We start from the raw sequence: 13,021 nt of genomic DNA on the forward strand, positions 1-13,021 counted from the left end.
AATACATTCTGCAGCACCACAAACATAACCAACCTTTTCTATTAACCTTGCATGATCCATCACCTTTATTCAGGATATTCATTACATCAAAGCTCTTTAAAGTTATCTTCCGTGAAAAAAGTATAGTCATTTTTTTGGCTTTGGCCTTAATACTAACTTGAAGCAGCGCAATATAAAAGATACTTAAAGATTGACCCAATTAAACCATGTCACACTGACCAAACCCAGCCCAAATCAATCCCGTCAAGAAACAACAATGCACTTATGAAATCAAAATATCAATGAATTAAGTTTCTTACATTTCTTTGCCTTCGCTTTTCCGTCTTTCTCTCTTCTTGTCCGCCTTGGTCTGCTTCCCACCGAGCAGCGACGTGATCTTCTGCTCCCTCTTCTCCTCTTTAGCTTTTGGAGCTTCACTCTTCTTACTCGGCGCTGGTAGTTTGCTCTTCCTGAAACCAAACCAATTCGCCAAACTTGACCCTGTCTTCTGCTTAACCTCCGTGGTCCTCTCCTGCTCTTGTGACTTGTTGATATTTTCCTCAATGCCGATCATAACCTTCTCCTCAATCGTCGTGATGGTGCTTTGCCTCTCCGGCTCTTCCGATACCGGCTCCCCAAACGCGCTTGAAAATTGCTGCTCGATTTGCAGCCTTCTCGCTTGTTCGCGTTGCTGCTTTAGGCTTTGCAGTCTTTCGCTGGACGACCCCAAAGGAGTCGGCCCCGTCGGCCCCGACAAGCCTTCTTCGATGAGAAAGTTGTTCAAAAGCGATCGATTCATGGGGCAGTGATAGCTGCTAGAACAGCTCATGCTACCGGGAAGCACATCGCCAAGAGAGTTTAACGAACTCCCTGAGTGCGTCTTGATTTGCGTTCTGACTTTTCCAGATCTGTTGTAGCTTGGGCGGTCCATGTAGCGTGCGCCAAAGCTTTGACTGCGTGCTTTAGCGCCGTTCATGCCCATTACTGGCTTGAAAGGAGGTCTTGTTGATACAGAAACCGACCTTTTGAAGAGCCAACCTTCTTCATCAAATCCCCAATCCAGCATCACGCCATGTTCCGGGGCCATCGGTGGAACGCATGGCTCTGAATCTAGCGAATTACAACGCATGTCCACTCTTCTGCGAGCTTTGTCGTCTTGCATCTTCTGGGGATCGCAGTTAAAAGTTTGAAAAGTCTGCAAGCACTTTTGATCGTCCTTCCCTTGGCGTCCAAAAACAAGAAAAGTATTGCTTTCCTGCCCTGCGATCGCTTCGTGAGACTTCGCGTTCACCGGTATTGCCATTTTGATCGCTCTTGAAGTTGAACTTTGCGGGTTATGCACAATGCCGTGATAGTAAACATTTGAGTACGTATGTGGAAGCGCCTCCGACAGTTTGGGTTCGCTTATGCTTTGTTGCGATCTTTGTAGGATATTTTGACTCGCCAGAATGAAGTGCGGTCCATTTTCGTTGTGGCAAGTCACCACTGACGGCACAACCTGCGGATCATGAACTGGAAATATTCTCGCCGAGCCGATATGGGTGTCTAGTTTGGCGAAATGATTGTCTTGCGCACAAGGTAGCTGGTTCGATTTGCTTGTACTGGAAGTCTTCAAACCAACAGATGGCTGAGCTTTGGAATCAGAGCTAGACCTAAGAAGCAGAGATGTGCTTCTTCCGGGAGGAAGTGGTGGAGGAGACGGAGACCTAACCTCTGAATTGGGGACATCATAATCCTGTCTCCTTTGCTTTCTCGGCGAGCACAGCAAATTATCATAGACCCCATCTTCCATTGTTTCATTATTGGATTGGCATCTGGTGATCTGCATCGGGATCTTGGTTGGACTTTTTAGACCTTCTTGCGGCTTGAATGGCTTGGATTGCTTGACGGGAGACGCCAGGGGAGAGCGATTTTGTACATTATCGAGAGATTTCGAAGTCGTCACTGCTTCGTGCTCATCTTTCTCAATTTTACTGAACGCGCCTTTGCCTCCGCCGTGCGTCTTGCTGTAACTTGTGCGTTTACTAGCGATGCTTTGCCCCGACGGATTAGCCTGCCCGGACGGATTAGCCTGCCCTTTCGGCTTGTGTCCCTTGAAAAGCTTCTGATGTAGAGGTGAGTGAGTGAGTTTCGCTTGATCTTGCCCGCCATCCGCACTCTTGCTTCTCAATATGAACGCCCTCCTTGCTGAATCGCTGATGTCAAGTGAATTGCCCATTTGCGGATTTTCAGAAATGCCGTTTTCCTGCGTTTCCACTTGGCTTGCTTGGTCCCTACATTGCGGTACCTCCATAGACGAACTCCTTTGCCTAGCCTCACTACTTAGCGCCCTTACCGCAGCGCTTTGAATGCTTCCTTTCTCAACTTGCTTCATGCCGCCTTGCTGCTTTTTGACTTGATCCAACCGAGACTTCCTATCAGACGTCTTTTCTTGATTATTATTCTTATCACTTAGCTTTGTGCACTTTTGCCTTTCAAGCGAATTGTCATCTTCCATTTGCAGCAGGCCGTCCGTTGGGCTGACTCCAGGTTTGACAGTTGGCAAAAACGAAAAATTATCCGTCACTGGCGACAACAAAAGACCCGTGTTTCCAGCTACTTTTGAACTTTCACCAAGTTTATCCAAGCAGAGTAGGTCCTTAGCTGGTTTCTCGCTGGTCTCGCTGTTAGCCACATTAGCCGCTACATCATCCGTCTCATCGGAATCCAGCACAGTCGTTTCTTTATTGGCCTTGCTAGCTGGTGTTACTTGTTTGGTAGCGCTGATTTTCTGCCCGCACTTGGCCCCAGAGGAATATATCCCTTCATTGGAGGTCATACAGTCCTTGCAGTGGGTTGCGGTGGGGTGCAAGGAAGCCTCTTTGGGACACATTTGTAGACGTTTTAGTCCCTTTAAAATGTGTCCCTCCTTCCACCCGAGCTCCGTCGGTTCGATGGGAGCAGAGTGGTTGCTGGAGACTGAACTGCTGCTCAGACGCTTGTCCCGACCTCCACCAGACTGCAAATAAAAAAGAAAATAGATGATTATTACCACAATCCATCCTGCATGTATAGGCTACGACTACTACAGTTACTGCTGTCACTCCTTCAACTTGCACTTCTGTCACACGGTTCTGGATTCATGATGGTTGGTGATACAAATCAATCGGAATAGCATGTACTGGAGAGAAAGGTGCAAATGCTGTACATAATCATAAGTCGTGGGAAGTGTGGTCTGTTCCCTTCTTTAATAACACAGACACTTTTCTGTCTCTGGAACATAGCTGTCAAGTGTCTCGTTTTGCGTTTTAGCCGGGAAACCATTTTGCATCTTTTTGCCACGGATTGGCACTTCTATTGTAATGACACTTCCGGTAGAGTGTGAAATCTGTTCATTAACCTCTTAACTCCCGCCTGAGCATTTTCTCCAGTTCAGCTTTATCCAAATCCCGTAGGCCAGTGTAACACCTCATCTGAAAGCTAAGACCTACAAAACTAAATTGATCTTTTTCCTTATATCATGAGATTTTTTTTCATCACTTTTCTTGTCGGGCAGTCATCTCATTTTTGTCAAATTGTTTTGTTTTGGTCAATTTTTTTGTCAAATTCTTATCACTTTTTTGTCCATTTTTTGGCAAATTTTTCTCTGTTTTTTGTCAAATTTTTGTCACTTTTTGTAATTTTTTGTAAATTGTTTCTCATTTTTTTCACATTTTCATCCTTGTTTCTGTCTCAGTTTTCTTGCTATTTTCCCACCTTTTTTCCAGAAGGTTTTGGATTGGGGTAAAGCTGGAGAAAATGTGCTTGGTTCAGGTGGGAGTTAAGGGGTTGAGCGAAGAACGAGGGAAAATGTTTGCCACTAAAATCTGATGTTAAGTAGATTGATTTGTGTAAAATGTCCGATGTTCATTTGCACCAACAAGTCAACACTGCACTGTTTTTCTGCACAGTCTATAAACAGCTTTGTGTCCGTGTAGTAACTGATTTTCTATTTACTTCTCCAGTCCTATGTAAATTGATACAAGTGAATTCATGATGGCACTCGTGAACTTCCTGGATATGGTGAATTAGTTTTATCCCATATTATAATATTATAATAAAATATAAAAAAGAAACGCAACATCCCTCTTCCCCTCCGAACTGAAACTCTGTCACTAGCCTCGCAAGAAATGCCGCCTGCAGAAGCCGGAGTGGCAGTAGTGGCAAAGTTGCATAGCTGTCAAGTCTCTCGATTTGGACACGAAATTTCCCGTATTTTCAAATCCAAAGGAAGGGGTGTTCCACTTAAACACCCCTCTGAGTCTTTTCAACGCCAAATATTATCTCCCTGACACAATGAATGAAAGTTAACTTGATTTATATCTCAAACAGCAGCCCACACTCCTGCTGTCGCCCAGTTAAAGCCCCTTTAATAGCACAACTGTGGGAGTTTGTTATTACTTTTTTCCCCCCATGGCCTAAAAGCACCGAACCCACCAGGAGATGTCCCGACTTTCACGATTACCCAGCACGCCATTGGTTGGAACAGAGGATATTAATGAGGACACTAAACATGCCATGCTGGAATGTAACCATAGGCTAATTTCCATCTAATTTCCATCTTTTGTTCCACTCTCACACTCACAAACACATTCTCATTCGTCCTGACCTATTGTACATGTTATAGTGGTAGGTGAAGCCACACACGGGGGAAAGAACACCCAGACAGGCCCCACCCGGCCCTGGGGTGACCTTCAAGATCAGGGGTGTCCAAAGTTCATTTACCGAGGGCCACATACAGAAAAATATACAAACAACTGGGCCACACTCAGTAGAGGTCAGATATATAGCTTCACCTCTATTGTATTAAAGCTAGCAAATTAAAGAAAATGTTAACTATGCTTTTTAAGGCGAGACACTGCAGGTGAATAGGAAAAAAAATTAAAATGTAGAGATATCAATTTGAAACTTTTGCTGAACATTACTGATATAAATATGAGAAAAAAATGTATAGCATTTTTTCTGTCATTTTATGTTTTCACATAAAAAATAAGGCATTTTGAGCATTAAAATGGCCAAAATTGCCTATATTTTGGGCAACGAAATCAAAATAATGAATTGAGCCAGATTAAAATTTATGGTTTTATTTTATTGACATATTAGTAACTAAGATTTTTTCAGAGGGGATTTTGGATATTTTGTTTAGTTTTTCAATAAACTAATCATCAGTGAAAAAATCTGTAAAAACTCAAATTTCGCCTGTTTTTTTGGTTTCAAAGCTGAATAAATCAGGCTAGGAATTAGATATAAAAAAATCCCTCTGAAAAAACCTTTGTTGCAAAATATTGTCAGGTCTCAGACTGTAAAGTTTGGAGTCTGTGGGAGCTTCTATAAGGGCTCAGGCTCTGCCCGAGTGCGGCTTCTCTCATTCAGAGAAAACCAGCCCTGAAGTTTTGTAACGACTGCGCATGCGCGGCCCGTTCTCCGACTTTTCCGCACCAGCGTCTCGTAGGAGGAAAAATACCATATTTGGGTGATCGTCATCACGGGGACCCTTAGCAGGACACGTGGATGTAAAATCTTTCTACTATCATGCGGCAGCTACTATCATGCGGGGGGGGTTGGTCATTCTGACATGAAAACTAAGATGTAAAGGGAGGAAAATAGATAAAAAATCTCCACTTCGACCACTGCGTGAAAAATCAATACTTTCACCTGCCGTGTCTTGCCTTAATTGATTATGCTTAAAGTAGAATTTGCAGCGGGCCAATAAAAAGTGGGCCACGGGCCGCAGTTGGTCCGCAGGCCGTAGTTTGGACACCCCTGTTCTTGATGGAACCGTCTGGAAACCCATACAATACTGGACGCAGTAGTTAAAATCATCAATATCAGCACAAACAGTCATATAACAGTAGTAGTATTATTTAGAGTGAAACTGCAGCCCTCACCTGTTTGGAGAAGCCGCGCCCCTCGGCCCAGGTGTGAGACCCGGACGAGTACTCGCTGCAGCCGCTGGACAGAGACAGGTCACTGCCGCTGCTCCTGGGGCAGGTCAGGCTGAGCAGACTGGGCCACCTGCCCGCAGGGACGCTGGCTTTACCGTTCCTCTGCAGGTCCTGGAAGATACAAGCGTTATAAATGGTAAACAAGTGGATAATACCAAACCAAAGCAGTGATGAATTTGTTCATTACCACACCAGATGGTACTTTCTTATATCTAAGGCAGAGACAAATGTAAAAATAAAAACACAAGAAAAGAAGAGGAGCCTTTATTCAAGTGGACTAAATGTGGCTGTACTAGCTCTGATATAAAGTTATTAATATGCTTATTATGACTATAGACATTAACATAAAAAATGCAGTATCTTTGTCACAACACTCGATAGTTTTAGGGGTTAATTGAGTTCAAAGAAAAGATAAATTTTCTTTTCATTTCGGTGGCTAATCTTAATCCATGTTACCGCAATTTGTCTAATGTTCAAACAAGATACTAATTGGCAAAATATCTTGAAACGTGGAAGAAAGTAAACCCCATCTCTTTTTTAATTAAACCAGACTTGTGAACAAACTGTTATATGCAAATAATCGCTCATTTACATTGACAACTCCTGACCACGTTTACCTTGCCAAATCAGCATTTTCCGATATCATTGTTTTTTTCCCCCCCCCGATATCCGTTTCCTTTAACTCAATATCTTTCCACTGTCTGAGCAATATATAGAAAGCTGTGCGGGGGCCCCTTGGCTGTCAATTTGTCCCTGTCACGCCTCTCTGTGAATCAATAAACTGGACACTCCGCTGTCTCTTCTCATCCCGGGGCTAATTGAAAAATGAATTGACATTTTCCACTCTGCAGGTTTTATGGCTCCGTTTTTTAAAATACAGCGTGTTCCTGTTGAGTTTGCCTGGGCTGAGGTAGCAAAGAGTGCCGTGAAATCCAATGCATGGTTTAACCTAATGGATGAACTTTGGTGCTTCGACTCCGGCAGGTTGAGAAATGTCTTTGCGAGGAAGTTCAAGAGGAGGAGATAGAGAGGCTGGGGGGGGCTGATGAATCTGCTGCATTTGAGAAAAAGGATGACCTGGCTGATGATTTTTAGGTTTAATGCCAATTAAACGGCACACCCACAACGAAAACAGTGTGTAAGCTGATCTCCATGCACTTACAAACATTACCTTGAAATAACTTAGATTTGTCCACTAAGTAGGAACTTTTCTTCTTTATTTTGTTGCCGTTAAAAGGCCTATCTCACTGGCCAGGAGACTAGTTGGAGACACGAGACGTCCCCTGGAGATAAGGCGTGTCTCCAGGTAGTCTCCAGTAGACTTGAAAAGGTCTCCATGTGGTTTCCGTGCAGTCTCTGAGAGGAGTCTCAAAGAGATGGATGGAGTCTCTTTAGCTGTCGGTCCATATAGCGACGCCACGACCGATCACAACCAATCACACATGGAAACGATATTCAACCGGGTGCACTGAGCAGAGGTTTAAAAAATGCAGCCACACCTTTATTTAGGCCTGGAACCATAATCTCTCTCTCTAAAACCCAAAAATCAGGTTTGAAATCTAAGAGTAATCATGGACTCACACCTGAACTAAACCCCTTAACTCCCACCTGAACCGAGCACATTTTCTCCAGTTTGGCTTTACCCCAGTCCAAAAGCTTCTGGAAAAAAGGTGAGAAAATAGCAACCGAACTGAGACGAAAACAATGATGAAGATGTGACAAAAAAGTGAGAAAACTTAGACAAAAAAATGACCAAAAAAATGACAAAAATTTGGCAAAAAATGATGAAAAAGTGGCAAAAATGTCACAAAAATTGATCAAAAAAATTACGAAGAAATTACAGAAAGTGACAAAAAAGTGACGAAAAATGGAGAAAAAATTGACAAAAAAATGATGAAAAAGTGGCAAACAATTGACAAAAAATTGACCAAAAAACGATGAAAAAGTTGCAAAAAATGGTCAAAAAAAGGACAAAAAAAATTATGAAAAAGTGGCAAAAATGTGATACAAATTTGAAAAAAAAAAGGACAAATGTGACAAAAACTGACAAAAAATTTACAAACAATTTGACCAAAAATTTACCTAAAAGTTACAAAAATGAGTTGAAAACCCCCCAAAAAATGATTCAGGCGGGAGTTAAGAGGTGAAAAATGTTAAAATTATGTATTTTCCACCCCTTACATGTTCCAGCCATGTCCTAATGTGTAGAATGAGCTCAGACCTGTTCACCACAACTGCCTCTGAAATCCTGCACTGTCACACAGAAAGGTGTTACTTCGGGTCTGAAGCGCCGTCATGCACGAGCTTATCATTGAAGCTGCAGTTACACATAAGACCAAAGGTGGCAGTAGTGAGCATAAAATGACTAACTTGCATCTAGCCCCTTTAAGGCGGGTGGTAAGAGGTTAAACACTAGTAAAACAGTTGGTATGTATTTTCATAAAGCAAATAATACAAAACAGATGCCTTAAAAACATCTATGTGAATGGAGAGGCACTAAAAAATGTAACAGAAACAAAATACTTAGGGCTCTATTTAGACACTGACATTCAAAAAGCATATTAAAAAGGTAACCAACACAATTAAATATAATATTTCCTCTCTAAAACATATGAGGAACAGCCTGACAGTCGTGACGGCTTTCACTTTTTTCAACGCCATGATGATTCCTCACTTTACTGACTGTTTATCCAGCTGGTCACAGGCAAAGGAGACCACACTCAAACCACTAAGCACCGTGTATAATCAGGCTTTAAAGGCACTCGATAAAAAAACACTTCATCATCATCATTGCAATATCCTGAGTAAGTACAAACAGCTCAGTTTTGACAATCTAATTTTATACAATAATCTAAGAACTATATTCAAAATCACCACTAACGCAGCTCCACCACCACTGAAGAACTTTGTCAGACTTTGTTCTGAGCAAAATACAAGAGCCACTCGATCCACTGCAAATAAAAACTGTGTAATCCCAAAAAGATCCTCGGCCTTTGCACAATGTGCCTTCTCGTTTCGCTCCATTAAACAGTGGAACGAATTTCCAGACCGTCTGAAACTGTCTGTGGATTTTAATAGTTTTAGATCATCAGTCGTGTCAGCATTAATGAATGTATTGTAAACTATAGAGATTGTTTAGTTTTTTTTGTGTGTACAGAACGTATTTTACACAGTGATTTTATTGTAGATTGGATTTATAGATTATAATTGTAATGCTTTATGTTCACGCCTGTCCAGGGACTGCGGAAGGAAAATAGCTGCTGAGCTAAATCTGGCACAAACCATCTCCTCTTGTAAAGACTAATGGTTCTGTACATTGTCCCTGTTTCAATAAATAATGATAATAATAAAACAACTGGGCACCCACTCCACAAAGAAAGGGAAAAGTTGGACTGGAACCACTCGCCACTGTTCCACCAACAGTGAGACAATAATACTTTGGTGTTGTTATATCAAAGCCTAAATAGTTTTCCTCCCTCCTCTATGACTGGGCTTAACGCAATGTTTTATTATTTTTTTCAATTGATTAGGACAATATATGTTAATGAACACACAAGTCTCTTCAAATGTGTATTGAAAATTGACTGAAAATGGCCAAAGCTTTCTCTTCTCTGCGTTATCTTCTGCCTTTTGATTACCGAGTGCCTCCCCATCAGTGTCAACATCCAGCGAACCCCTGTCAGCTAAGAATAGAGAAACTAAGCGCTCGAGAAACCTGCGAAACTTCATTAGTTTTAGCTGTAGACACGGGCAGCGCATTGATGTCTGAGGACGGCGTGTTCTTCTAAAATGTCAGCCGCCGATAATGGACGGAGTTTGTATTAAAAGTTTAAAAAGTGGGTTTGAAAGCACAAGTGCATGTTTTATCGAGCGCCTTTGTGTTTTTGGACAAGGTGTTTCTATTTTACGGCGAGGAAGGAGAGCCTGTTTCCAACAAAGGCCCGAGAACAGACGGTGCATAATAATCATCCATGCAGGGTGTAATCTAAGGTTCAGGCGCTTCAGTTTTTATCAAAGCTATGGTTGTCGTTCTTGCGGGGTAGTTTGACAGAAGCGCTGAGTTCGGTTGATGGGGAACCACTCAGGCAAATGCACATTATTGGAAACAGGTAGTATTTTGTCTGGAGACACACATAAACCACTGCAGTTACACCAATATCCTAAAAAAACAAATTAATAAACCTGTTGTGCTTCACTTTGATCAAATATAAACCTCAAAAACACCCATATTTTGTTGTGGTTGAACATTATCTGTCTTTTGTGTGATTGAAGATAGTGAACAATATAGTAAAGTAGTTTAACCAAAGTAAGTTTATATGAAGAAAATGTATTGATGATGTGATTTTTCTGCCCCGTATTATTACCAAGAAGAAACAAACCATGTTTTCTGGTTATTTACAGTCTCTAAATCAGGGATAGGCTTTGTAACTAATCATTAGCATGGAATTATTTATGTGTTTGTCCCTGTTTCTATGTAATAAATACCATAATGACCTTAGTACTTTTACATTTACTTAAGTACAAGTGCCTGAGAAACTTTTTTGAGGGAACTGTACTTATTAGAGTAGTTATATATTGGTACTTTTTACTTCTAGTTCTTCTAATAGTTGCTTGTGCCGCTGTGAGTACATTTTAAAGCAGAACTAAGTAACTCGTGCACCCAAGAGGCCATAAGCGCCACTGCAGGTGTCGTAGCATGTGGCGTTTTTTTCACTCATTAATTGTCCGTGAGAGTAAATACTACATTGACAGAAAAGACAAAGGGAGAGAGGGATATCGTACATCCAATTACACAATGGAGATCATTTTTTTCACTCAAACTGGGCTGTAAATACTGTTAAAGTGGCGCTAGCCCGCAGTTAGCTTTGCCCGTTAGCCTGCTAGCTTCTTCTTCGTGATTCCATTAGTGTGTATTGGAGCCTCAGACCCAGAGGCAGGAAAGTTGCATGTGCTATTCTGGCCAGAGACACCAGGAGGAGATGAAAGACCCCCCAATGATTCCATTAACCCTTGTATTACCCCCTGAGGGACTTAGTGCTGCTTTAAAGTCACAAAAGCTTCAAGTCGACCTAAATTATGTTTGTTGTTTGTTTCGTGCCCCTTTTTCTTCAGAAACATATATTGTCAATACACTTTTACACTCAAACAGTGATTCACCGTGCTCACATAACATTTTCTCCAAGTAACCTACTTTTATATTTTTACTTGAGTATTTATGTGGGTCAATACTTTTTACTTAAAATTATTTCAAGCTCTTCACCCCCGCTTTGACCGAGTACATTTTCAACAGTTCAGCTTTACCCAAAACTCATCTAAATGGATACATTTCCTCGTGTTGTTGCCACATTTTTAGCACTTTTTGTCACTTTTTTTGTTGCTCTTTTGTGGCTTTTTTGTTGCATTTTCGTGACACACTTTTGTTACTTTTTGTCACATTTTTACCACATTTTTATCGCTTTTTGATCACTTTTCTGTTGCTCTTTTGTGGCTTTTTTGCTGCATTTTTGTCACACATTTTAATCACTTTTTGTCACTTTTTCATCGCCTTTTTGTCACGTTTTTGTTGCATTTTCATCCTCATATTCATGTCATTTTTGCCGCTATTTTGATACTTTTTTCAAGACGCTTTTTGCATTTGGGTAAAGCCAAACTGGAGAAAACGTGCTCGGTTCAGGTGGGGGTTAACAGGTTAAACGTTGCTCTTACTTGAGTAAATATTTTTGGCTCCTCCCCCTACACCCACCTCTACTTATTTCCAACCATTGCTTCAAATTATACACATTCTATAGAAACCACAGATTGTGAAAACCGCGCCCTTTAGAGTCTGATCCTCCTCATTTCCTCATTTCCACACTTTATCATTTAATGCTTCGCACTAAAACATGAATCAGTTTATGTCCAAACAGCTACTTATTTTTATTTATTTTTTATTTATTTTTTTATTGCAAGAAGTGCATACCAGTATTTTACAAATGTGCAGAGGGGGCACAATACATTTAAAGAAAAGTTAAAAAAAAAAAAAAGAGAGACAAAACAACACACATGAGGTATGACATAGGACAATAGACTATAGTTTGAGCAACAATTCGAACCATTAGTGCCGCCGTCACAACAAACACCACAACTACTACCGCCACCACCATCACTATCACTACCACCACTACCACCACTACCACCATCAGCACCCGCATCACCACCACCACTACTAAAATCAAAGATTTGAGTTTAGAGTAGAGTAAATTCATAGAACAGAACAGATAACAAATAAAGAGAGAAAAAATAAAAATAAATAAAAAATAAAATAAATAAAATTAAAAAAAGGGGGGAAAAATAAATATATGTATAAATAAAAGAATGGGTTCCATTAATAATTTCTTGTAAATTATGTGGTTGTCATTAAATGTGTGGCATTCTTCTCATACATGGCTAGTTTAGCCATGTCGATAAGGGCAATGTCCGCACACTGTTCCCCACGCCTGCGACACCCAGGCCGGCCACCGGCGGCCCCTCACTGTTGGTCCCCCGCCAATCCTGATTCTTGCTTTGTCCCTTTACAGTAGGTCCCAGTGTGTCCCTAAATAGAGTGAGGTGCATTAAAATGACCATCGAGCTCATCCTATTCTTTGTGTTTTCCCCTTTACAGAGTTTCTCGGTATGTCCCTAAGTAAGGTGAGGTGCATTAAAATAAGCATTGAGCTTACCCTAGCCTACCCTTACCAAACAGCTACTTATTAATTGAGCCTTTTTCTATATATTTTTGTATTACTTGAGAACTTATTTGGACGTCTCCTTCGAAACTGCCTTCCCACCTCTGCACAAACCAGAGTCGCGCTGTTAAACGCTCGAGGATCTTTGCTCCGTGGCATTTCTGCAGACAGCGACCCGCGGCGCTCTGTGGCGTGACCCCATTTACGAGCGCATCGATCGTTTGCGCCGCCACTTCCTCTCAAAGTCGTCAGTGTCATCTGTTACCCATAATTAATGTGAATGTGAATTAATTGCAAGAGGGAGCCTGGGACTTAACTCATTTGCTCTATTCATTGATACGCGCCTATTATTCGATTGTACAACGCCGGTCT

General features: G+C 41.3%; 1 protein-coding gene across 3 annotated transcripts in view; it reads right to left on the reverse strand.

Annotated features, from left to right (window-relative positions):
• The window catches only part of LOC306968088 (uncharacterized protein), a 73,249-nt gene that overhangs the window by 24,106 nt on the left and 36,122 nt on the right, over positions 1-13,021 (reverse strand). For all 3 annotated transcript variants that reach the window (XM_079563355.1, XM_079563356.1, XM_079563357.1), the window contains exons 7-8: positions 5,886-6,053; positions 300-2,977 (exon numbers count right to left, since the gene is read on the reverse strand). In XM_079563355.1, the coding sequence (XP_079419481.1) occupies positions 300-2,977; positions 5,886-6,053 (2,846 nt within the window). The remainder of the gene's footprint in view (positions 1-299; positions 2,978-5,885; positions 6,054-13,021) is intronic.

The sequence above is a fragment of the Gobius niger genome (assembly GCF_951799975.1).
Source record: "Gobius niger genome assembly, chromosome: 9".
Classification (NCBI taxonomy): domain Eukaryota; kingdom Metazoa; phylum Chordata; class Actinopteri; order Gobiiformes; family Gobiidae; genus Gobius; species Gobius niger.